The sequence below is a fragment of the Myotis nattereri genome (genome assembly GCF_964212035.1).
Source record: "Myotis nattereri genome assembly, chromosome: 6".
NCBI lineage: Eukaryota > Metazoa > Chordata > Mammalia > Chiroptera > Vespertilionidae > Myotis > Myotis nattereri.
This window is the reverse complement of record NC_138081.1, coordinates 89,017,605-89,037,031: the sequence shown is the minus strand read 5'-3', so window position 1 is coordinate 89,037,031 and position 19,427 is coordinate 89,017,605. Positions and strand designations below refer to the sequence as shown.

General features: G+C 39.5%; 1 protein-coding gene across 1 annotated transcript in view; it reads left to right on the top strand.

The window, feature by feature from the left end:
* Positions 1–5,142: 5,142 nt before the first annotated feature.
* The window catches only part of KPNA5 (karyopherin subunit alpha 5), a gene marked incomplete at its 5' end in the record, with an annotated part of 34,703 nt that continues 20,418 nt past the window's right edge, over positions 5,143–19,427 (top strand). Inside the window, 6 exons of the mRNA XM_081094887.1 lie at positions 5,143–5,271; positions 9,587–9,688; positions 9,792–9,891; positions 15,084–15,178; positions 16,102–16,233; positions 18,342–18,430. Coding sequence (XP_080951013.1) covers positions 5,143–5,271; positions 9,587–9,688; positions 9,792–9,891; positions 15,084–15,178; positions 16,102–16,233; positions 18,342–18,430 — 647 coding nt within the window. The remainder of the gene's footprint in view (positions 5,272–9,586; positions 9,689–9,791; positions 9,892–15,083; positions 15,179–16,101; positions 16,234–18,341; positions 18,431–19,427) is intronic.

Sequence of the window (19,427 nt, the reverse complement as noted above, 5' to 3'; positions counted from 1 at the left end):
ATACTCAACAATCTCCAGGCATTGGAGTACAGCCTGTGGCAGGAAAGATGAGAATCAAAACGATCAAAGAGGAAAAAGTAACTCTGAAGAAACAGAGACAGCGAATAAGGGCGAAAAAAAAATAGTTCAAGGAAACTATAATATCTTCAGAGAGACAAGAAAAGACATATAATCCCTGAATCAAAAATAGGAAATAGCTTTTGGGATTAAGAAAAAGAAAATACAATAGCAGGAATAGAGAGCTGGCGGATAACCTGGAAAACAAGAGCTTCTTAGGGGTAGGAGTTGTGTATGTGGGTGTTTAAATCTTGTGTATTCTGTGCCTGGTATTGGGTCTGGAAAAGTCTGTTTTCAGTACTGTTTGTTGAACGTCAGGATGGTTTACCAGGCTATCCAAAATGTGTCATGTTAATTTAGAGTACTTTATCTGGAGTTATTTCACATAACAGTGACTACGAGTGTGTGTGTGTGTGTGTGTGTGTGTGTGTGTGTGTGTGTGGTGAGAAATCCACAGATGTTATGGAATCCAAAAGTTTAAATGGCAAGTCGAAAAGCTGTAAACAAAGGGGAGCGTATAGGCTCCTATACTATAGGAACAAGGTAATGCAGCTGAAGAAGGAAAGAGCCTCTGCGAAGCTCCATGAGGTTAGCATTTCTACCCGCTGTGAATACTGTTGCAGCTCCAATATCTAACAATGCCAGGCGCCGATTAGGCTCCATGAATACTGCGCTGTGGGATGGATGGAGGGATGAATGGGCGGTAGGGATGGATGCGGGGAGGGAAGGTGGGAGGGATGGGTCGGGGGAAGGATGGGTGGGTAGGTGGATGGATCGGGGGACGGACAGACGAACGAGTGAGTGAATGATCGACTGAGAGCGCGCACGGAGGACCTGGGCAGTCGGACGCGCTCCTGCCACGGGGCCCTCTCGGGTTTAAAACCCCGAGGTCCGAGCAAACGCCGGCTGGTCCTTCGGGGGGCGCGCTCCTCTCCGCCCCGCCGCGGGTCCCCGCGGCCGCCGCCTGCAAGGGCTTCTGGGAGCCGGGCCCCGGGGTCCCGGGGAGGGGGCGCAGGTGGCCGCCATCTTGGGCTGCGAACCGGGTCGCTCCGTTCGACGCTAGGGGCGGAGTGGCGACCCCGCTGTCACCCGCAGCCGACGCGCAGCCGGAGCCGGGCAGTGCGGGCGCGGTGGAGCCCCGTGAACCGGTAAGTGGCGCGGCCCCGCCGGTTCCTGAGCCCTGGGGCTGGTCCCCTGGGAGCCACGAGTTCCCGGCGCCGCCGTCTTCATTGACCTTTTCCCGGCGAAGGTTCAGAACCGGGCCACCGGGCTTCCCGCAGGTTCCCAGGGGGACGGCGGCGGGGGCGTGGCGGCCGGACCTGGCCCCGCGGCGCCGATCCTCCCAGGCGGCCGGCGGGTCCCGGGAGGGAGCGCCCGGCGGCCCGCGGCACCCTCCGCCGCTCTGCCCGCTTCTCGGTTGTCCCTCCCTCGGCGGCACGGGGTCTGCCCAGGGTGGCCGCTCCCTCCTGGCTGATGACAAGCACCGGGGCCCGGACGGAGGACGGCGGCTGCGTCCGGGGCCCCGCGCGTCGCCCCCTCTCGCCCCGCCGCTGGGGCGCAGGTGCCGGGAAGGGCTCGCCCGGCTCCTCTGGCGGCGTGGATGCGCGGCTGGCAACTCCGACCACCAACATCCAGTGGTGTCCTCCATCCGCCCGAGAGGGAAGGGATCCGAGAGCTGGAAACGGGGCGGTGACGCCTCGAAAGGAATGACATTGGCATTTACTCTAGAACTTCTTGAACACGTTAAAACACACACACACACACACACACACACACACACACACACACACACGAAAACGCACTTCTGGCTTGATGGCTCCGTTACAACACTGAATGATTCTCATGCTGCAGGAAAGTCACTTGTGGGTAAAAAGAGACGGTTCTGTCCTTTTGATTTAAGTGCGGGTGTCGGGGCTGTGGCCGCCCGCTGCCCCCCTTGTGCCCATCCTGTAATCTTACTCGCAGGCGCCCAAGCCCATCATGGAGAGGGAGGCTTGCGGGTACAAGACATTCCGTTTAACAGATGTTAGAAAAATGTTAGGTGCCAGTTATCTGCCCAACCTCAACACAGGTTTTCATAGCGCTGGGCCAAAAAAAAAAAGCTTATGATGGAAGAAATTCCTCTGTTTTGCAACGTCAGAGTGCCTGAATAGCGTTTCTTACATTTGAAATAACTTGCAGGAGACCGCAGCCTTTAGAGCATAGGATTCAAAGTTATTTTCCAGAGAACGAAACAGTCCTCTTGAATGAGGAACCTTGAGAGCTGAGTTTCTTTGGGCTTTACGTCCTCTTTAAACTGCTGTGAAGACGTAGGCAAGAAGTCAGTACCGTAGAAGAAAAGGGAATCGATGATGTAGGTATCAGTGCTGGAGCTAGATTTTAACTTGGTTAACATATTTATGTAAAACAGGTTTAATGTGGTTACCTAGATTACTGGTCGGTTGTATGTGTTGAGGAGGCACAAGTGATTCAGTTAGATGTGGAGAGAAAATATTAGAACTTCCATTAGTTTACCTTTTAAAACTATTACTTTAAAATCGTTTTCTATTTGTGGATTTTCTAATGGGATAGTTTATTAGGCTAACATTACATGTATATAAATAAACATACTGAGGATGAATGTACAAATACGGGGGGGGGGATGCCAAAGTAGGTTAATAGTTGCTTCTATGGAAAATAATATAATCTATGTAATAAAAGCATAGTATGCGAATTGTCCCCTCAACTGGGAGTTATCTGAGAGTTTGACCAGGGGGCGGGGCCGGCCAGGGGAAGGGAGGGAGGCCCTGGCAGTGGCAGGCAGCTGGCAGCTGCTTAGGAACCCTACCAGTGCATGAATTTCATGCACTGGGCCTCTAGTAATTAATAATAAGACAAGAATAAACTGTTTTTTGTACTCACAACTGTAAACCTACTTTTGCCCAACCCTGTATTTTTTGTATACATACCTACAAGTGATCAAAACAGTTTACAGGTCAAGGGCCTACCTAGATAACTCCTTTTGTATAGGAGATACATATTTTTAATAGGATTATTGCTATGAACATTTCATTTTGCTGAAATATTTTCTACTATTCAGCATACAGAGGGGGGAAAAGTAGTTTTACAATTGTGAGTATTCGAAACACGAGTTTATTCTTATATTATTATTTATTAATTATTGTGTTATTTTTCATATGAACAACTGTAAACCCACTTTTGTCCCACCCCGTATAAGAGTCTACAGTAAGCTAAGTGCCATACAAGACATCAGACTTGATAATTAGATCACTGGTAAATAGCGGTGGAGCTAAAGGTAGAACAAATGGGCTGAGGACTTTGGAATGATTTAAAAGGTACTTTGTATATTTGAATTTAACACATGTATTATAGCAATTAAGGTATATTTATAATCCACCCAAATCCCTCTTTATATTTAATGAATTGATTTCAGAAATAGTGTGTGCACCAACACATATTTGTCATTAGAAGCAACTTGTTCAAGCTTTATTAATAACAATGTTTAGCATTGTTCTTTATTTCATATATAAAAATTCTGTGTCATTAATAAGAACATAGTCCCTTGAGGGGAAAAATGGAGATCAGAGATCATTACTGATCTTCAACTGAGCTTCAGCATGAGTTATTGAATTAAATATTCTTTACATTCACTAGGTCTCTAATTATTGAATCAATTTCCAGATTACAGGAACCATATGTGTTCTTACCTACCTTTCTAACTTTATCTCCTGCTCCTGCTTCCATATGTTCTCTTATTCAGGCACACTCAATTTTTTACTGTTTTGTGTTTATGCCAGGCTTCTTCAAGAACTGTCTTTACAGATATTCCCTCTGCTTGAAATGCTTGTTCTTTCCCTTTTCTCTCTTCATCTCCTTCCCTGGGAAATTCTTGTTCATCCTGTAAGAGAGGATAACTGTGAGTACTTTCAGAGCCCCCCCAGGCACAGTTTGTTGCTGTGTCTTCTATGTTCTCACAGGGTTTAAGGCAGATGTTTTAGTGTACTTTACCTCTTACAATATAATTTGCCAGTTGAATAGTCTATTTCTTCTACATCAGGGATGGCAGATAAATGTCAACTTTTTCTTCTCTGTGTTTACTTCATAAGTGCTAATTGCTTACAGCATTCTCTCTGGTTGAGAGAATGGGTATATTATCAAAATTTATCAGACTAATGTTAGAAACAGACATTAATTATCTCATGTTAAATTCAAGTTGAAACCCTGTATTAGACTCAGATTTTAATGTGTAAATCCAGGATAGGTTATAATATCAGTAATTTAGTATTCATTTCAGATATCAAAATATCAATGTAATACTATTATTAAAAAGCATTTATAATTATTTTCCTAAAAGTAAAACTATTACATATATTGCAAATAGAAAATTTCATATTTATACAAAATAAACATTTTAAATATGTTTATAAAATGTTAAGGTTTTAAAATACATTTGTAATAAGACTAATTTCCAAATAAAATATACAAGCACTTCAGTATTTAAAAAGAATGAATTATACTGTAGCAATGAAATCTGGTATTGCAGCCATGACTCAAGTCATGCCTGTGTGGCCTTAGTTCTTAAGCAGTGGCTAAAGTAAGTGGAAGAAGCCAGCCTGCAGTAAATATCAGGTGTGCTTATTGAAGCCCAATGCCATAGTCCATTGGAAATAAGACACTTCATTGCTGGCTATTTCTTGATCTTGCCAGAAGCTGTAATTTAGAAGTTTTTTACCCACCTATTTCATGATTATTTCCTGGCTGACGGTGGTTTTAAAATGCATCCCACGTCAGAGAGGTTGAAATACCAGGGATGGGGCATGCACCTTAGAATCAGTGAACTTAGGGTAATGACTTTGTGTTTAGACCGGAGTCTGTTATTTGTTTGATAGTTTAGTGCTAAAAAATTAGATCATTTTGCTCACATTTGATATGGAAGTGCGGGAATGTGTTCTTTGTACGTAATTTTCAGAATGGGTTTTATTGGACTATTTAATCTGTGAACCTGAATTTAGTTGCCGTAGGGTAAACATCTCATGTTTGAGAATTATCAGTAACCTTTTTTTTCTCTCCTAACCTTAAGGTGCCATGGCTTATTCAGGGAAAGATAACTATAGAATGAAAAGTTATAAGAATAAAGCCCTAAATCCCCAAGAGATGCGTAGACGAAGAGAAGAAGAAGGAATACAGCTTCGAAAACAAAAGAGGGAAGAACAGGTAGGTGTTTTAAAATAATTAATTATGCTTAACACAAGAACATTATATGCAGATTTTAGAAGTTGTATTACGTTGCTAATTTTTAGAGAATTTTAAATAAAAAGTGTTTTAGGAAATTGAATATAGATAAATCTATTCTTTAATTTACTGGACTTTAGAAATAATATTAGCAAACTCATGAGTCAGAATCCTGTTCTATTTTTTAAAAAATATATTTTATTGATTTTTTCACAGAGAGGAAGAGGGAGGGATAGAGAGCCAGACACATCGATGAGAGAGAAATATCGATCAGCTGCCTCCTGCACACTCCCCACTGGGGTTGTGCCTGCAACCAAGGTACATGCCCTTGACTGGAATTGAACCTGGGACCCTTCAGTCCACAGGCCGACACTCTATCCACTCCGCCAAACCGGCCAGGGCTCCTGTGCTATTTTTAATCACTGATAGGCATAGCTTTTCTGTTTTATTGATAAATATATATGATGTTAATTATATTTCTACACTGGTGCTAAAGAAATTTCTTACTTTTGAGTCTGTTTAGATCACTTTCATTTGTTATTGTAAAATTTGCCTCCTAAAATAACATTAATTATATTAATTTATTGCTTTTGTGGTTTTCATAGCTTTTGCCCCTAAGTTAATTATAGTCTTTTTTTCTAAGCTAATCATACTGTTCCTCCTGTAGTTTCATTATCCAAATCTCTTAGCCTTCTCTGTTTGAACTTTGACATAAGTAATTTGAAAATCTTTTAAAAGAGCACATCTCAACATTTTTCATTCTAACATATATTTAAATTTAGAAGTATCTATAATAATAAAAGCATCATATGCTAATTAGACTGGACGTCCTTCCAGATGAAGCTGCGGTGGGCAGGGGCCAAGGCAGAGGCAGCTGCGCTGGTGGCGGGGGCTGAACCCCTTGCACGAATTTCATGCATCGGGCCTCTAGTTTATAAATAATAAGGAGGATGTGGGCTTCACGTACATGAATTAATATGAATGTGTGAAGCCCTAGCCTGTTTGGCTCAGTGGATATAGCATTGACCGGTAGACTGAAGGGTCTAGGGTTCAGTTCCCCATCAAGGGCATGTACCTTGGTTGCAGGCTCGATTTCTGGCCCAGTAGGGACATGTGTGGAGGCAGCCAATCCAGGTGTGTCTCTCACATCCATGTTTCTCTCTGTTGCTCCCCCTCCCTTTCACTCTCTCTAAAAATCAATGGGAAAATATCTTCAGGTGAGGATTAACAAAACAAACAAACATTTGAAAAGGACTAACAATGAAGAAAGTAGAGAAATATCATTTAGAAATATGATTATGATTTGTCATCTCCCTATATATAGTATCTAGCACAGTCCCTTCTGTATTATAATAGGTATTAAAAAAAGAGAACTCTGTTGAATTAATTATTTGAAAGAGAACTGTGTACAGATTGAAGAAGACCAGTTTTTATTTAGCTATAAAAAATAACAACATTTTTACCCTCAATTTTGACTTAGGAAATGTATCTTTATTTTTTTAAAAAATTTTTTACAAGTCATTTGGTATCTTAAATGATAGTTAATGAACCAGGATGAAAATAGTAAAGGAACATTATTATGGCAATTTATATGTCATTCTTTAAATACCAAAACAATGTGTTATTTTATAATCTATACTAGTAATAGAGGACTATGCAAATTGCTCAGGACGCCCTCACGCAATGACCAAACAACAGGCTGTGTGGGGTGACCAGGCCGGCACGGGGGGGGGGGTGGGGTGGGGCAGTGAGGGGCGACCAGGCTGGCACGGGGGGGCAGTGAGGGGCAACCAGGCCAGCAGTGGGGGCAGTTATGGGTGATCAGGCCAGCAGGGGAGGGCAGTTACAGGCGATCAGGCCGGCAGGCAGGTGAGCGGTTAGGAGCCAGTGGTTCTGGATTGTGAGAGAGTGCAGGCTGGGCTGAGGGCCACCCCCTCCCTCCCCCCCCCCCACACAGAAATTTCGTGCACCAGGCCTCTAGTGTTACTATAAAAGTCAATGCAAGATAAACTGGAAGTGAATTCCATCTACCTAAGTGTCCTGCCACATTTCCTTCAGCATTTTAGGGCTTTCAAACAGACTATTCCTATAGTATCATAAAATCATAGGATTTTATCCTAGTTCAGTTTCTTCACTTGCATATAAGAAAACTGCAGAGAAATCAAGTGTTGTATTTTCCCCCAAGGTCACAAAGTACTACTAAAGGCAGATCTTAGAACCAGAATCTAGAATTGTCCTGTCCCCAGATCCAGTGTTTTTAATGTTCAAAAGGCTCCCAAGGACCTTTATCTTTTTTGGCTTTGCATTGGTCTTTGGGGACCAGATGCACACGTGAGTTGCAAATTCCAAAAGGGACAATTCTAGAGCTCTGGAGAGATGGGGACTAAATGTTCAGTATGTTATTCAAGTGATTGCATGCTCCAGTTATTTCCCAAAATAGTTTCAAATACAAATCTTAAATGCTTTATTTTAAAGAAGCATTAACAAAATGAGGAAATGGAAAGTTCATTATTTCATGTTTAGAAAGAAGAATGGAAATACTGTATTTAGGATGACTTTTCTGTTCAATCTTCCACTTCCTAGCTATTCTTCCAACACTGTAATTGCAGAGCACCATCAACAAAGTCATTCATGTGTCATCTGTGTCACATATGTGTACATATAATTTTTGTTACGCTTCATACACAGATGTTCCTAGTTGGTCTTGTTTTGCTCTGACCTTCCCAGAAATGGGCAGGAGCAGACAGAAACAACATTGGGACTTTTTGCAAGAGCTGTCAGTTTAAAAAACCCCGTATTACTTCTCTCTTTCTCTTTTCCCATGGAAGGTGTTTCTTGCTACCTTGGCTGCTAGCACTCTGCCCCTCATAGACTCAACTATTAGGACTAAGGGAGATCAACTGCTCAGTGGAAAAACCAGAAATGACTGAAGTTCCATTGCAACTCAGATATTCTACATAGCCTGGTTTATAATTTATAAATACAATCCTTCCGATGTGCTTCTTTGAAATGGATAGTCCTGCTGATTCACACCACTAAAGCAGGGGCAGTTTGATCAAGGAGATCTTCCCTCAGCTAGCCCACATCAGTCTGGTTTTGACTTTCAAGCAGAAGAATATAAAAGAGGGCAGGAGAGGGAAGAGGAGAAATGAAAGAGAAACGAAGTCAAAGACTGAGAAATGGAGAATGGAATGAGAAAGAAAGAGGAGGAGGAGGAGGAGGAGGAGGAGGAGGAGGAGGAGGAGGAGGAGGAGGAGGAGAAGGTACAGGAGGAGGAGGAGGAAGAGGAAGAAAAGTGTTAAAGAGAAGGAGAGAGAGGAGAAGAAAAGGAGAGCGATGGCATAGCATGAAGTTGATGTGTTGGAATAAAAAGAACAAAGATTTTAGAGCCTGAATAAATGGGTTTTATGTTCAGCTTGACCTTTATTCGATGTTGAACAAACTATAATGTTGAACAAACTAGAGAAATCTGTTGTCTCTCAACTTCTCCATCTGACAGAGAAGGATAAAACACTGCCTGTGTTATTTCGTGGGGTTCTTACATGATGAGGTGACCTATGAAATGCACCTTTAAATTTTCCTTAGTGACCTCATCATGTTTCATTCTTTCTCTCTCTTGTTTGTTTGTTTTTTTCTTAATTTTTATCCTGAGATAATAGGCATTGGGCCATCTTTTGTTAGAGGAGTTCTCTATTCCTTGTTAATCTGATACACTAACTGTTAATATACCACATTATCTCATCCATGTATTATTTACTTTTTAGTTAAGATTTTCTTGGAAACGTTCTTAGGCATCTCATAATCTGGTGTGGTCATAATGTGCTTTCACAAATGCTGTAAATTATAAATGTCTATTCTACTCATGAGACTAGCCTTTTTTTAATTTGACATAAAAACCAATTTTATTTTATTTTTTCTTTCTTTCTTTATTTTTTTAATTGTCTAAAGTTTTATATTTGTCTTCTTTTTCCCCAATTGATGCCCCCCCACCCCCCCGCCCCAGCCAAGACTAGCCTTTGATAAGACCTGAGATTGACCCAACACAGTCTACAGGACAAGCGCTAACCTTGCCCAGAAAGTATTTAACTTCTCAGAGACAGTTTAGGTCTTCATGACATAATGATTGGGAAATATTAACATATTCAGAATTTTAAATAAAATTACTAAAATATTCAGAATTTTTAATAATTTTAAAAATTATTAGCTTGTTTGTTCACTTCCACAAAAAAATATAATTCTGTGGGAATCCACTGTTCTATGGAAAACTCAATGTTAGAGTGATTTCTCTTTATTACAGCTGTTTAAACGCAGAAATGTCTCTTTGCCCAGAAGTGATGAATCTATGCCAGAAAGTCCTATTCAGGATCCAGATATCAGTTCCACTGTACCCATTCCAGAGGTAGATATTATAAAAATCTATTTCAAATTATACTTCAACATTATTTCGGATGTTATCTATGTAAAGTATTTAAATGAAATTAATTATATTTTTTGTGTTTTAGGATGATGTTATAACCGCAGATATGGTTCAGATGATTTTTTCTAATAATGCTGATCAACAACTAACAGCGACACAGAAATTTAGAAAGCTGCTTTCTAAAGGCAAGAATTGTTTTCAGTATGCTTATTTGATATTGCAATGCTCTGTAGTACTGACTTTATTTATGAGGTATTTTTTGAAGTACTTTTCTTTGCTAGAAGGGTCTTGTTTTTTAAAATATATTTTTAAATAAAATCAATTTTTAAACATATTATCAAAGTAACACATGTTGATTATAGAATATTTGCAAATATAAACAGAAAAATTACAGAAGCAAATATAGAAATCATTATTCCCACTGCCAAGAAACAAAGTTATAGAAACATTTTTTCAGAAAAAAATTTTTTAAAAAAATGTATTTTATTGATTTTGTACAGAGAGGAAGGAAGAGAGATAGAGAGTTAGAAACATTGATGAGAGAGAAACATTGATCAGCTGCCTCCTGTACACCTCCTATTGGGGATGTGCCCGCAACCAAGGTACATGCCCTTGACCAGAATCGAACCTGGGACCCTTCAGTCCGCAGACCAACGCTTTATCCACTGAGCCAAACCGGCTAGGGCTCACTATATTCTTAACAGCATGATTATAAAAAGAAAAAATACTGATGTAATAGTAGCTCATTATGTAGCATTTTTTGAGTACTTAAATTGAATATTTTTCTTTAACTTTTGGCCTTTGTAATTTGCCTCTGTTATTTGTCTAATTTTATATTGAGTTTATAAAAATTTCTTATTAAATAAAAATTTAACACTTGTGTTTTAATTATGTAATTTATAGAATTAGTAATTCCAATTATACTGAGTTTTATATATGAATTGATAAAAATTTTGAAAATGCTCTTGGCTAGCTGTTTTATCTTCCTAAGAGAGACAGAATTTAGTTACACATGAGGAGTAAAAGAAATTTTATTTTCAGGTCAGCATAAATGACAAAATGTTTGCCTTTGCTTTTTTACTGTAGTTCTTGTTTACAGATATATTTAACTTTTGTTTTCCATTTCTGCCAAGCTAATGTGGCCTAGAAGTGTTAGGAAATCCTTATATAACCAAGAACGGCTTCCTCTTCCTCAACATACTCCACAATTTTTGTTTTTGAAATTGGGATTATATTTTGAATCAGGATAATATTTAAAAATACTTTACATGATCATATTCTCTTTCAAGATTTCTTTTTCATATATGCATTATATTAAAACGAATTAACAGGATTCATTTAGATTTAATTCTGTTTAAGAATGTTAGAATATGCCTACAGTGTTGTTATACCACAACTTCCCCATTGAATTCTTTAGTTTTAATATTTTATCCTCATTTGCCCTATTCCTAATGGTATTCTGTTTCTTTCAAACTGTAGTATCTTTTTCATAGAGCCAATGATTTTTTTCTGTTTCTTTATAGTAGGATTATGCTTGCCCAAGTTGGCACATAGCAGGAATTATACTGCTTGTTGTGAGTTCCTGCTAAATCTTTTAGGCCTAGAAAAATGTTAGTTTTACTGTCATTTTACTTGATCCATTACTGTAGAAAATACGGGAAAGGAGCTAGAACTAGAAGAACTCTCATTTAAGTCATAATAGTGACATTTTGCTAGAATATCCTATTTACTTCCCTATCATGGCCACTTTTGTAGATGTAAATCAAAGTTGTTCTTTCTTAAATCCCAGTTTTGTAGAAATTTCTCCAAAGCTTTTTGGTAGTGGAGGACTCTTAGTTTTAAATGCTGAAGCAGATAACTGGTATTGTACTTACGTTTATACTAGAGGCCAGGTCCCTTGGCCTGGCTGGTGATGGGGGTGGCAGGAGGTTGGCCAGCCAGGGTAAGGAGCCACAGGAGGTTGGCTTTGGGAGTGCATTGACCACCAGGGGGCAGCTCCTGCATTGAGCGTCTGCCCCATGGTGGTCAGTGTGCATCATAGCGACCTCTTGACCAGTCATTCAGTCATTCAGTTGTTCATTCGCTTAGGCTTATATATATACTAGAGGCCCGGTGCACAAAAATTTGTGCACTCGGGGGGGGAGGGGGGGGTCCCTCAGCCTGGCCTGTGCCCTCTCGCAGTCTGGGACCCCTCGGGAGATAACGACCTGCTGGCTTAGGCCTGCTCCCGGGTGGCAGAGGGCAGGCCCAATCCCTAGGTGCAGCCCCTGGTCGGGCTCAGAGCAGGGCTGATTGGGGAATTGGGGCGCCGCCCCTGTCATGCACAGAGCAGTGCGGATCAGGAGGTTGTGATGCCACCCTCAGTCATGCTCAGGGTAGGGCTGATTGGGGGGTTGGGGCACCGCCCCCTGTCACACTCAAGGCAGGGTCGATGGGCAGGTTGCGGCGCCACCCCCTATCACACACAGAGCAGGGCCAATCAGGGGGTTGGGGCGCTGCCCCCTGTCACTCACAGAGCAGGGCCCATCAGGGGGGTTGGGGCACCGCAGCCTTTCACACACAGAGCTGCAGGGCAATCAGGAGGTTGGGGAGCTCCCCCCTATCAGGCACAGAGCAGGGCTGATCAGGGGGTTGGGGCGCCTTTCCCTGTCATGAACAGAGCAGGGCGGATAGGGAGGTTGTGGCCCCGCCCCCTGTCACACACAGAGCCGCAGGGCTATCGGGGGTTTGGGCGCTGCCTCCTGTCATGCTGATCCCGGTGCCGGGAGGCCTCGTGGCTCCACTGATCCCGGTGCTGGGAGGCATATTACCCTTTTACTATATAGGATAGAGGCCTGGTGCATGTGTGGGGGCCGGCTGGTTTGCCCTGAAGGGTGTCCGGGATCAGGGTGGGGGTCCCCACTGGGGTGCCTGGCCAGCCTGGATGAGGGGATGATGGCTGTTTGCAGCTGGTCACACACCCTTCAGGGTGGGGGTCCCCACTGGGGTGCCTGGCCAGTCTGGGTGAGGGGCTGAGGGCTGTTTTCAGGCTGGCGAGTGACTGAAGCTCCCAACTGCTCCTTTTTTTCTTTTTTTTTTAAATTCTGGGCCAGCTTTAGCTCTGAGGCTCCAGCTCTTAGGCCTCCGCTGCTGAAAGCAGGTTTCTGGCCTTTGTTTACCTTCTGTATTTGAAACAATGTTGCGATCCTGCTGGCTGAAGCCCGGCAACTAAAGCAGGCTTCTGGGGTTTTGTTTAGCTTCTATATTTGTAACATAGTTGCTTAGAGTTGCAGCTCAGAGGCGGGCAAGGCAGGCGGGGAACGTTGGAGTCCTCCGTCACTGAAGCAAGCAAGCCTCATGTTAGTTTCAAGCTGCCTGGCTGCCGGCCGCCATCTTGGCTGGCAGTTAATTTGCATATCTCGCTGATTAGCCAATGGGAAGGGTAGCGGTCGTATGCTAATTACCATGTTTCTCTTTTATTAGATAGGATATCCTCCTCCTATATAATAAAAGCCTAATATACTAAGTATCCAGTCGGCCATTCAACCAATCAAAGTGTAATATGCTAATGATATGCTAAGGCTGCTCAACTGCTCTCTATGACATGCACTGACCACCAGGGGGCAGACAGTTGACCGGTTGACCAGTTGCTATGACGTGCACTGACCACCAGGGGGCAGACGCTCAATGCAGGAGCTGCCCCCCGGTGTCAGTGTGCTCCCACAGGGGTAGCGCCGGTCATCCAGAAGCCAGTCTCATGGCTGTGGAGGCAAATGTATTGTTTTATCCTGTTGATGTTTTATAGCTATAATTATAGTTTAAGCTAGGATCTAGAATTTACATTTTGAAGATTTCAGACTTTTCATTTAGAACACCCAAACAAAATTTTATGTTTATGGCTTTACTAACTTGGCAGAAATAAACTAGTTTTTGAACAAATGAAAAGGACAGAAAATTTGTAGAAAAAAGAAGAGAAGGGAGAAAGAAACCCATTCCTAAATAAACCTTCCTTAACAATTGAGAACATGATTTCTAAGATTTATACTGATTTAAAATATAATAATAGAGTTTTTTCTATATCATGACAGGATTTATACAGCTCTTTTATGGTTACACTTTATTTATTCTACTGATTAAACACAATATTTTAATATGTATATATGAGTTATTTATGATTGGAAATGCAGCCAAACACCAGAATTTAGAAGAAAAGGAAGAGTTAAAAGTGGAAATGAGGTTTTTTATTCTGTGAATAATAGATGGACAGATTACTAAATGATAGACAAATTTGGGTAGTGGGCCCAGGGCAAGGGGAAGGTATAAGCAGTGATATTATGAGTTTGGTTTTGGTTATGCTACATTTTAAAGAAGTTGGGAATAAGAAATGGGGCAAAAGACACTTAAAATGTGGTCTAGAATCTAAGAGAGAAGAATTTAGATAACAAATGATAATCACAAGGGACAGGTGAATTAACAGGTAAATTTTCTAGAAAGAAAGTAGATAACAGGGAGAAAACCAACCCGAAGGAGCATCAACAGAGAAGTTCCTGGAGAAGCCTAGGGTCTACTTTTTGCTGAAGTAAGGGAAAAGAAAGAGTTCTTGGTACTTAGATTGGAGTAACTGAGATATGTTTATTTTAATTTTGAATGTCTTTGTTTTAAAATTTCTTAAATATTTTATGATTCTCAAAAGCCCTCTGCATTTCATGAAAATTTATCAAGAATTCTAGAGAGTCCAATAGCATTTATGTAAATAATAAATAGTACCCTGAGAAAATGAGACATTAGGCAATTCATGGCTAATATGGAGACATCCCTGGAAATGTGGGTATAATTATAAAGAATTAGTGGAAACATTATTTCTCAGTTGGTATTTTGAGTATTGGATTAAAGTAGCTCCCGTATTGTAAAGGTGAACTCCTTAATAGCCTTCAACTTATTAAATTTAAATATTTGTACACATACATTTATTTATTCATTTATCTATTTTTCATCTTTTTTAAATTGAATTTATTCGGGGGGACAGTGGTTCACAAAACCATACAAGTTTCAGGTGTACAACTCAATAAAACATCATCAGCACACTGCGTTGTGCACCCATTGCCCCAAGCATGGTCTCTTTCTGTCCCTATTTCTCCCCCCTTTGCCCACTCCCACCTACCCTCACCTCCCTTTTTCTAAATTTTCTTGTTATTATAGTTATTGAAAAAGAATTCACTTTTCAGTAAACATTGCAATTATAAGAACATATGTTTTCTTCAGTTATATCCAGCTAGAATTTTAAACTTGGTCAGTGAAACCTAAGAAAGAATTATTTTGTGTGCCTGTTAATTGACACAGACACCAGATCATTGTCTCTTTTTGTCTATGTAATAACTTAATTTTTTTTAATTTTTAGAACCTAATCCACCAATTGATCAAGTTATACAGAAACCTGGAGTTGTACAGAGATTTGTGAAATTTCTTGAAAGAAATGAAAATTGTACTTTACAAGTGAGTTCTATAGTTTTTGTTTTTAATTGCTTTCTAGAAATGACATGATTGAAGTTTTTAGTGAAAGCAGCTTCTGCAGTACTGAATATATTGTCAGCTTCCGTGAGTACTTAGCAACGAAAGGAAAAGGTGGTATCACTTGTCTTATCATGGTCATGGTTGTCTTCTAGGAACTGTTAGTAATTTTGGGAAAAGTTTATAAAGTCATTCCTAATAACTTAATTGTTACTCCTTAGTTTGCCTGTGGATTTGCAGGTCATTTAGTTTTTTTTGGGGGAGACATGGATTGAATTTTCTCAGTTGTTTTTGTTATAAATCCATCACATATAAGTATATACAGATTCTAAGTGAATTGATTTAACTAACTTCTCAGAGGCTCTGCTGCTTAAAAGAATACCAGAGGTCCTACTTGTGGCCTTGTCAATAGTGAACTCTTTAACCTTGAACAAATCACCTAAATCTCTGGACTTCTAATTTTCTTATTTCTTAAATGAGAAGGTTGGGACTAGATGATCACTAGGGAAACAAAACTACTTTTTATAGTTCTAAGTTTTCATAAATATATTTTTCTATTAAGTAATGTGTCATTAATTTTAAACTGCTTGCTTTAGAACATCTGGCTCTCTAATAGACATTTAGAGTTTTGTGAATTATAAATTCAAATGTGTTCACTTATGGTTCATTAGTTGTAAATTTTTATTATATTTTTCTCAGTTCTTATTTTCCTAGATTGAGAGTTCTTTTTAAAAATTAAGGTTTATTTTTTTTTGTGAAATCTGATTTCAAATTTGATCTTATTAAATATAAGGCTGTCCATATCTCAGACTTGTCCCACTAAGTCTTTACTTCCACTCTTCTTCCATTCTTTCTTTTTCTGACATTTCTTTGGTGCTTTCATTTTTTCTACTTTTATTTTTCTTTAGTTTGAGGCTGCATGGGCATTAACTAATATAGCGTCTGGAACTTTTCTTCATACCAAGGTAGTGATTGAAACAGGGGCTGTTCCAATTTTTATCAAACTTCTAAATTCAGAGCATGAAGATGTTCAAGAACAGGTAAGTTTCTATTTGAACTGTTATATTCATTAGATTTTTAATTTTCTCATGAAAGTACCACTGGTGATTATGATTTGAATTTTATTTTTACTAAATTTCCTGTGTATTGCATTTGTTAAAAATACAGTGATTTCCATCATGTCAAGTTGGAAAGGAAAATTAACTTTCTCAGGCATCATCCTGGTTATTTATAAATGTGATCTCAGCTATAAGGAAGTATGATACCCATTTATAAAAGAGCATACTGAGACCCAGAAAGTTAGTAATTTACCCAAAGTCACAGTAATGGCTGAACCAAATTTTAAACCTGCGCTGTTCTGACTCCTTATTCTTTGCAAGAACATATATTATTTTGTTGTTTCTTTTTAAAAAATATGTTTTTATTGATTTTTAGAGAGAGAGAGTAAGGGAGAGGGATCGGCTGCCTTCTGCACACCCCTTACTAGGGATTGAACCCGCAACCTGACCAGGAATCGAATTTGTGACCTCTTGGTTCCTGGGTTGATGCTCAATCACTGAGCCACACCGGTCAGGCTTGTTGTTCGTTTTTAAAAACATTACATGATTTAGAATAGAACCATTTAAAAATAAACTTTATGAATAAATTCTTATAGTTGTTATACAAGGAAAATTTTAAACATAAAATTTGTGCCATCCAAACAAAATAAAATGTGTTGGTATTTTGTTTTAAATCCTTTTAATGCAAATTGATCACATATATATTTATATTTTCCCACTTAACACTAATATTGGGAGCTTATTCTTATGGAATTAATTATATTCAAAGAAAATTTTACTGATTATTCATCCATTCAAGAAATTCATTTCTCAATTATACATTGGAGTTATTTCTAGTTTATTAGTATTATTAATATTGTGATAACATTGTTATATATTGGTTTTTATGTGCCTCATAATTATTTTATTAGGGAAAAATGACTTTACTCTGTCAATAGAAAACTTCTTAGAGTTTTTATTTCATATTTCAAAGTTGACCCCCCAAAAAGTTATACCAGTTGATATCCTCACCAACAGAATATTAGACTTCACAGAGGGAAAATGTCATTATTTTAAAAGAGTTTTCTTAAAAACACATACACACACTGAAGTAGATGTTAAAGATATTAACTCATGCTTTTAAACCTTAACTATAAAATTTTCCCAATTAAAAAAGTAACTTATGTCTATTTTTGTGCTTATATGAAGAATTTGAAATGAGAATATAATAAAACTAGAGGCGCCCGTGTACGACATTCCCGCCACCATGGCTGCGCTCACCAGCTGTGAGCCTGGCTTCTGGCTGAGCGGCGCTCCCTCTGTGGGAGCGTGAGAATATAATAAAATGATAATTCACATTTGCATAATTTCTCATCTAATTGAAATTTAACAAATGAAAAATTTGATCTCTTACTACCATTTATTTAAAAAATATAATGAACCTGGACTGATTCTACACTTTTTGTCAAGGATCAGTCCAAGCTATTTCTCTTATTAGCTTTACCTAACTTTTCTACGCTTTGACTTTCCCTTCTTTTACAAATCAGTTTCTTCCCAGTGAGTGGATTTCCTTGTAATAGGAGCAAACTTCTAGTTTATGTAATTGGAAAATTCACTAAATAGATATATTTTGTCTCTTCTTGAAGATTGGTATTTCTTTATAGAATAGTATAAACATTTCAGTAGTACGTAAGAAAAAATTTAAAAATGTACTGTCCTTCAGTTTGATTAAATAACACTTAAAGGTTTTCTTTCTTACTGTCCTACTAGCATTTTTTAATTTTTTTGTTATCCTCACCCGGGGATGTTTTTCCATGGATTTTTTTTAGAGAGAGTGCAAGGGAAGAGGAGAGACAGAGAGAGAAACACCAATGTGAGACACATTGATTGGCTGCCTCCTGCACGGGGGATGGAGCCTGCAACCCAGGTATGTGCCCTTGACCAGAATCGAACACCGGACCCTTCAGTCCGAGGGCACTGAGCCAAACCAGCTAGGGCACTAGCATTTTTTTAACATCTGGAAAACTTTGTTCCTTCTGTACTAAAACCTCGTGTTAAGAGGGAGCATTTTATTTATGATATTGTTATAACAATATTTTTCTTTTTCTGAGGCTGTTTGGGCACTTGGTAATATTGCTGGTGACAATGCAGAATGCAGAGATTTTGTTTTGAACTGTGAAATACTTCCACCTCTTTTAGAGTAAGTACTTTAAATTAGTCACAATTGAAGTAATACTACTTTTGGAAAAGAAACTGTATTATAACTACATTTTTATGTACTTAAAATTAAGTTTTTAAGTAATGTTTTTAAATTTGGCTATATTTAGCCATGCCTGTAATCGCTTGAAAACATTAGAAAAAATATATGTCCTTTAGGATGTTTTCCTAATCCATACTTCACAGTGGTCATTGCTTATTTGATGCTTACTGTGTTAAATAATTACTCTACAAAAAAGGGTATGTAGTAGTATTTTTATTTTATTTTATTTGTTTTTGTTTTTATTATTGTTTAAAGTATTACATATGTTTCCGTTTTCTCCTATTGACCCCTCGTCCCCCGCCACTCCTGCCCCCCAGGACAAGCCCCACCGCCTCAGTGTCCGTGACAATTGCTTATGCTAATATGCATGCATCCAAGTCCTTTGGTGGATCTCTTACCCCACCTCCTCCCCCCCCCTGCTACCCCACCACCACCACCTTTTCTTTGAGGTTGGATGGTCTGTTCAGTGTGTTTGTCTCTGGATCTGCTTTTGTTCATCAGTTTATATTGTTCATTATATCCCAGAGGGAGAAACATCAGTGTGAGAGAGCATGTGATATTTATCTTTCTCTGACTGTCTTATTTTGCTTAGCATAATGCTCTCCAGGTCCATCCATGCTGTTGCAAATGGTAAAAGTTCCTTCTTTTTTATAGCAGCATAGTATTCCATTGTATAGATGTACCACAGTTTTTAAAAAATATATATTTTTATTGATTTTAGAGAGAGAGGAAGAGAGATGGAGAGAGAGGGAAACATCAATGATGAGAGAGAAGCATTGATCGGCTGCCTCCTGCATCCCTCCCACTGGGAATTGAGCCTGCAAGCCTGCAGGTGCCCCGATGGGAACCGAACTGTGACCTCCTGGTTCATAGGTTGATGCTCAACCACTGAGCCACGCCGGCTGGGCATGCCACCGTTTCTTAATCCACTCATCTG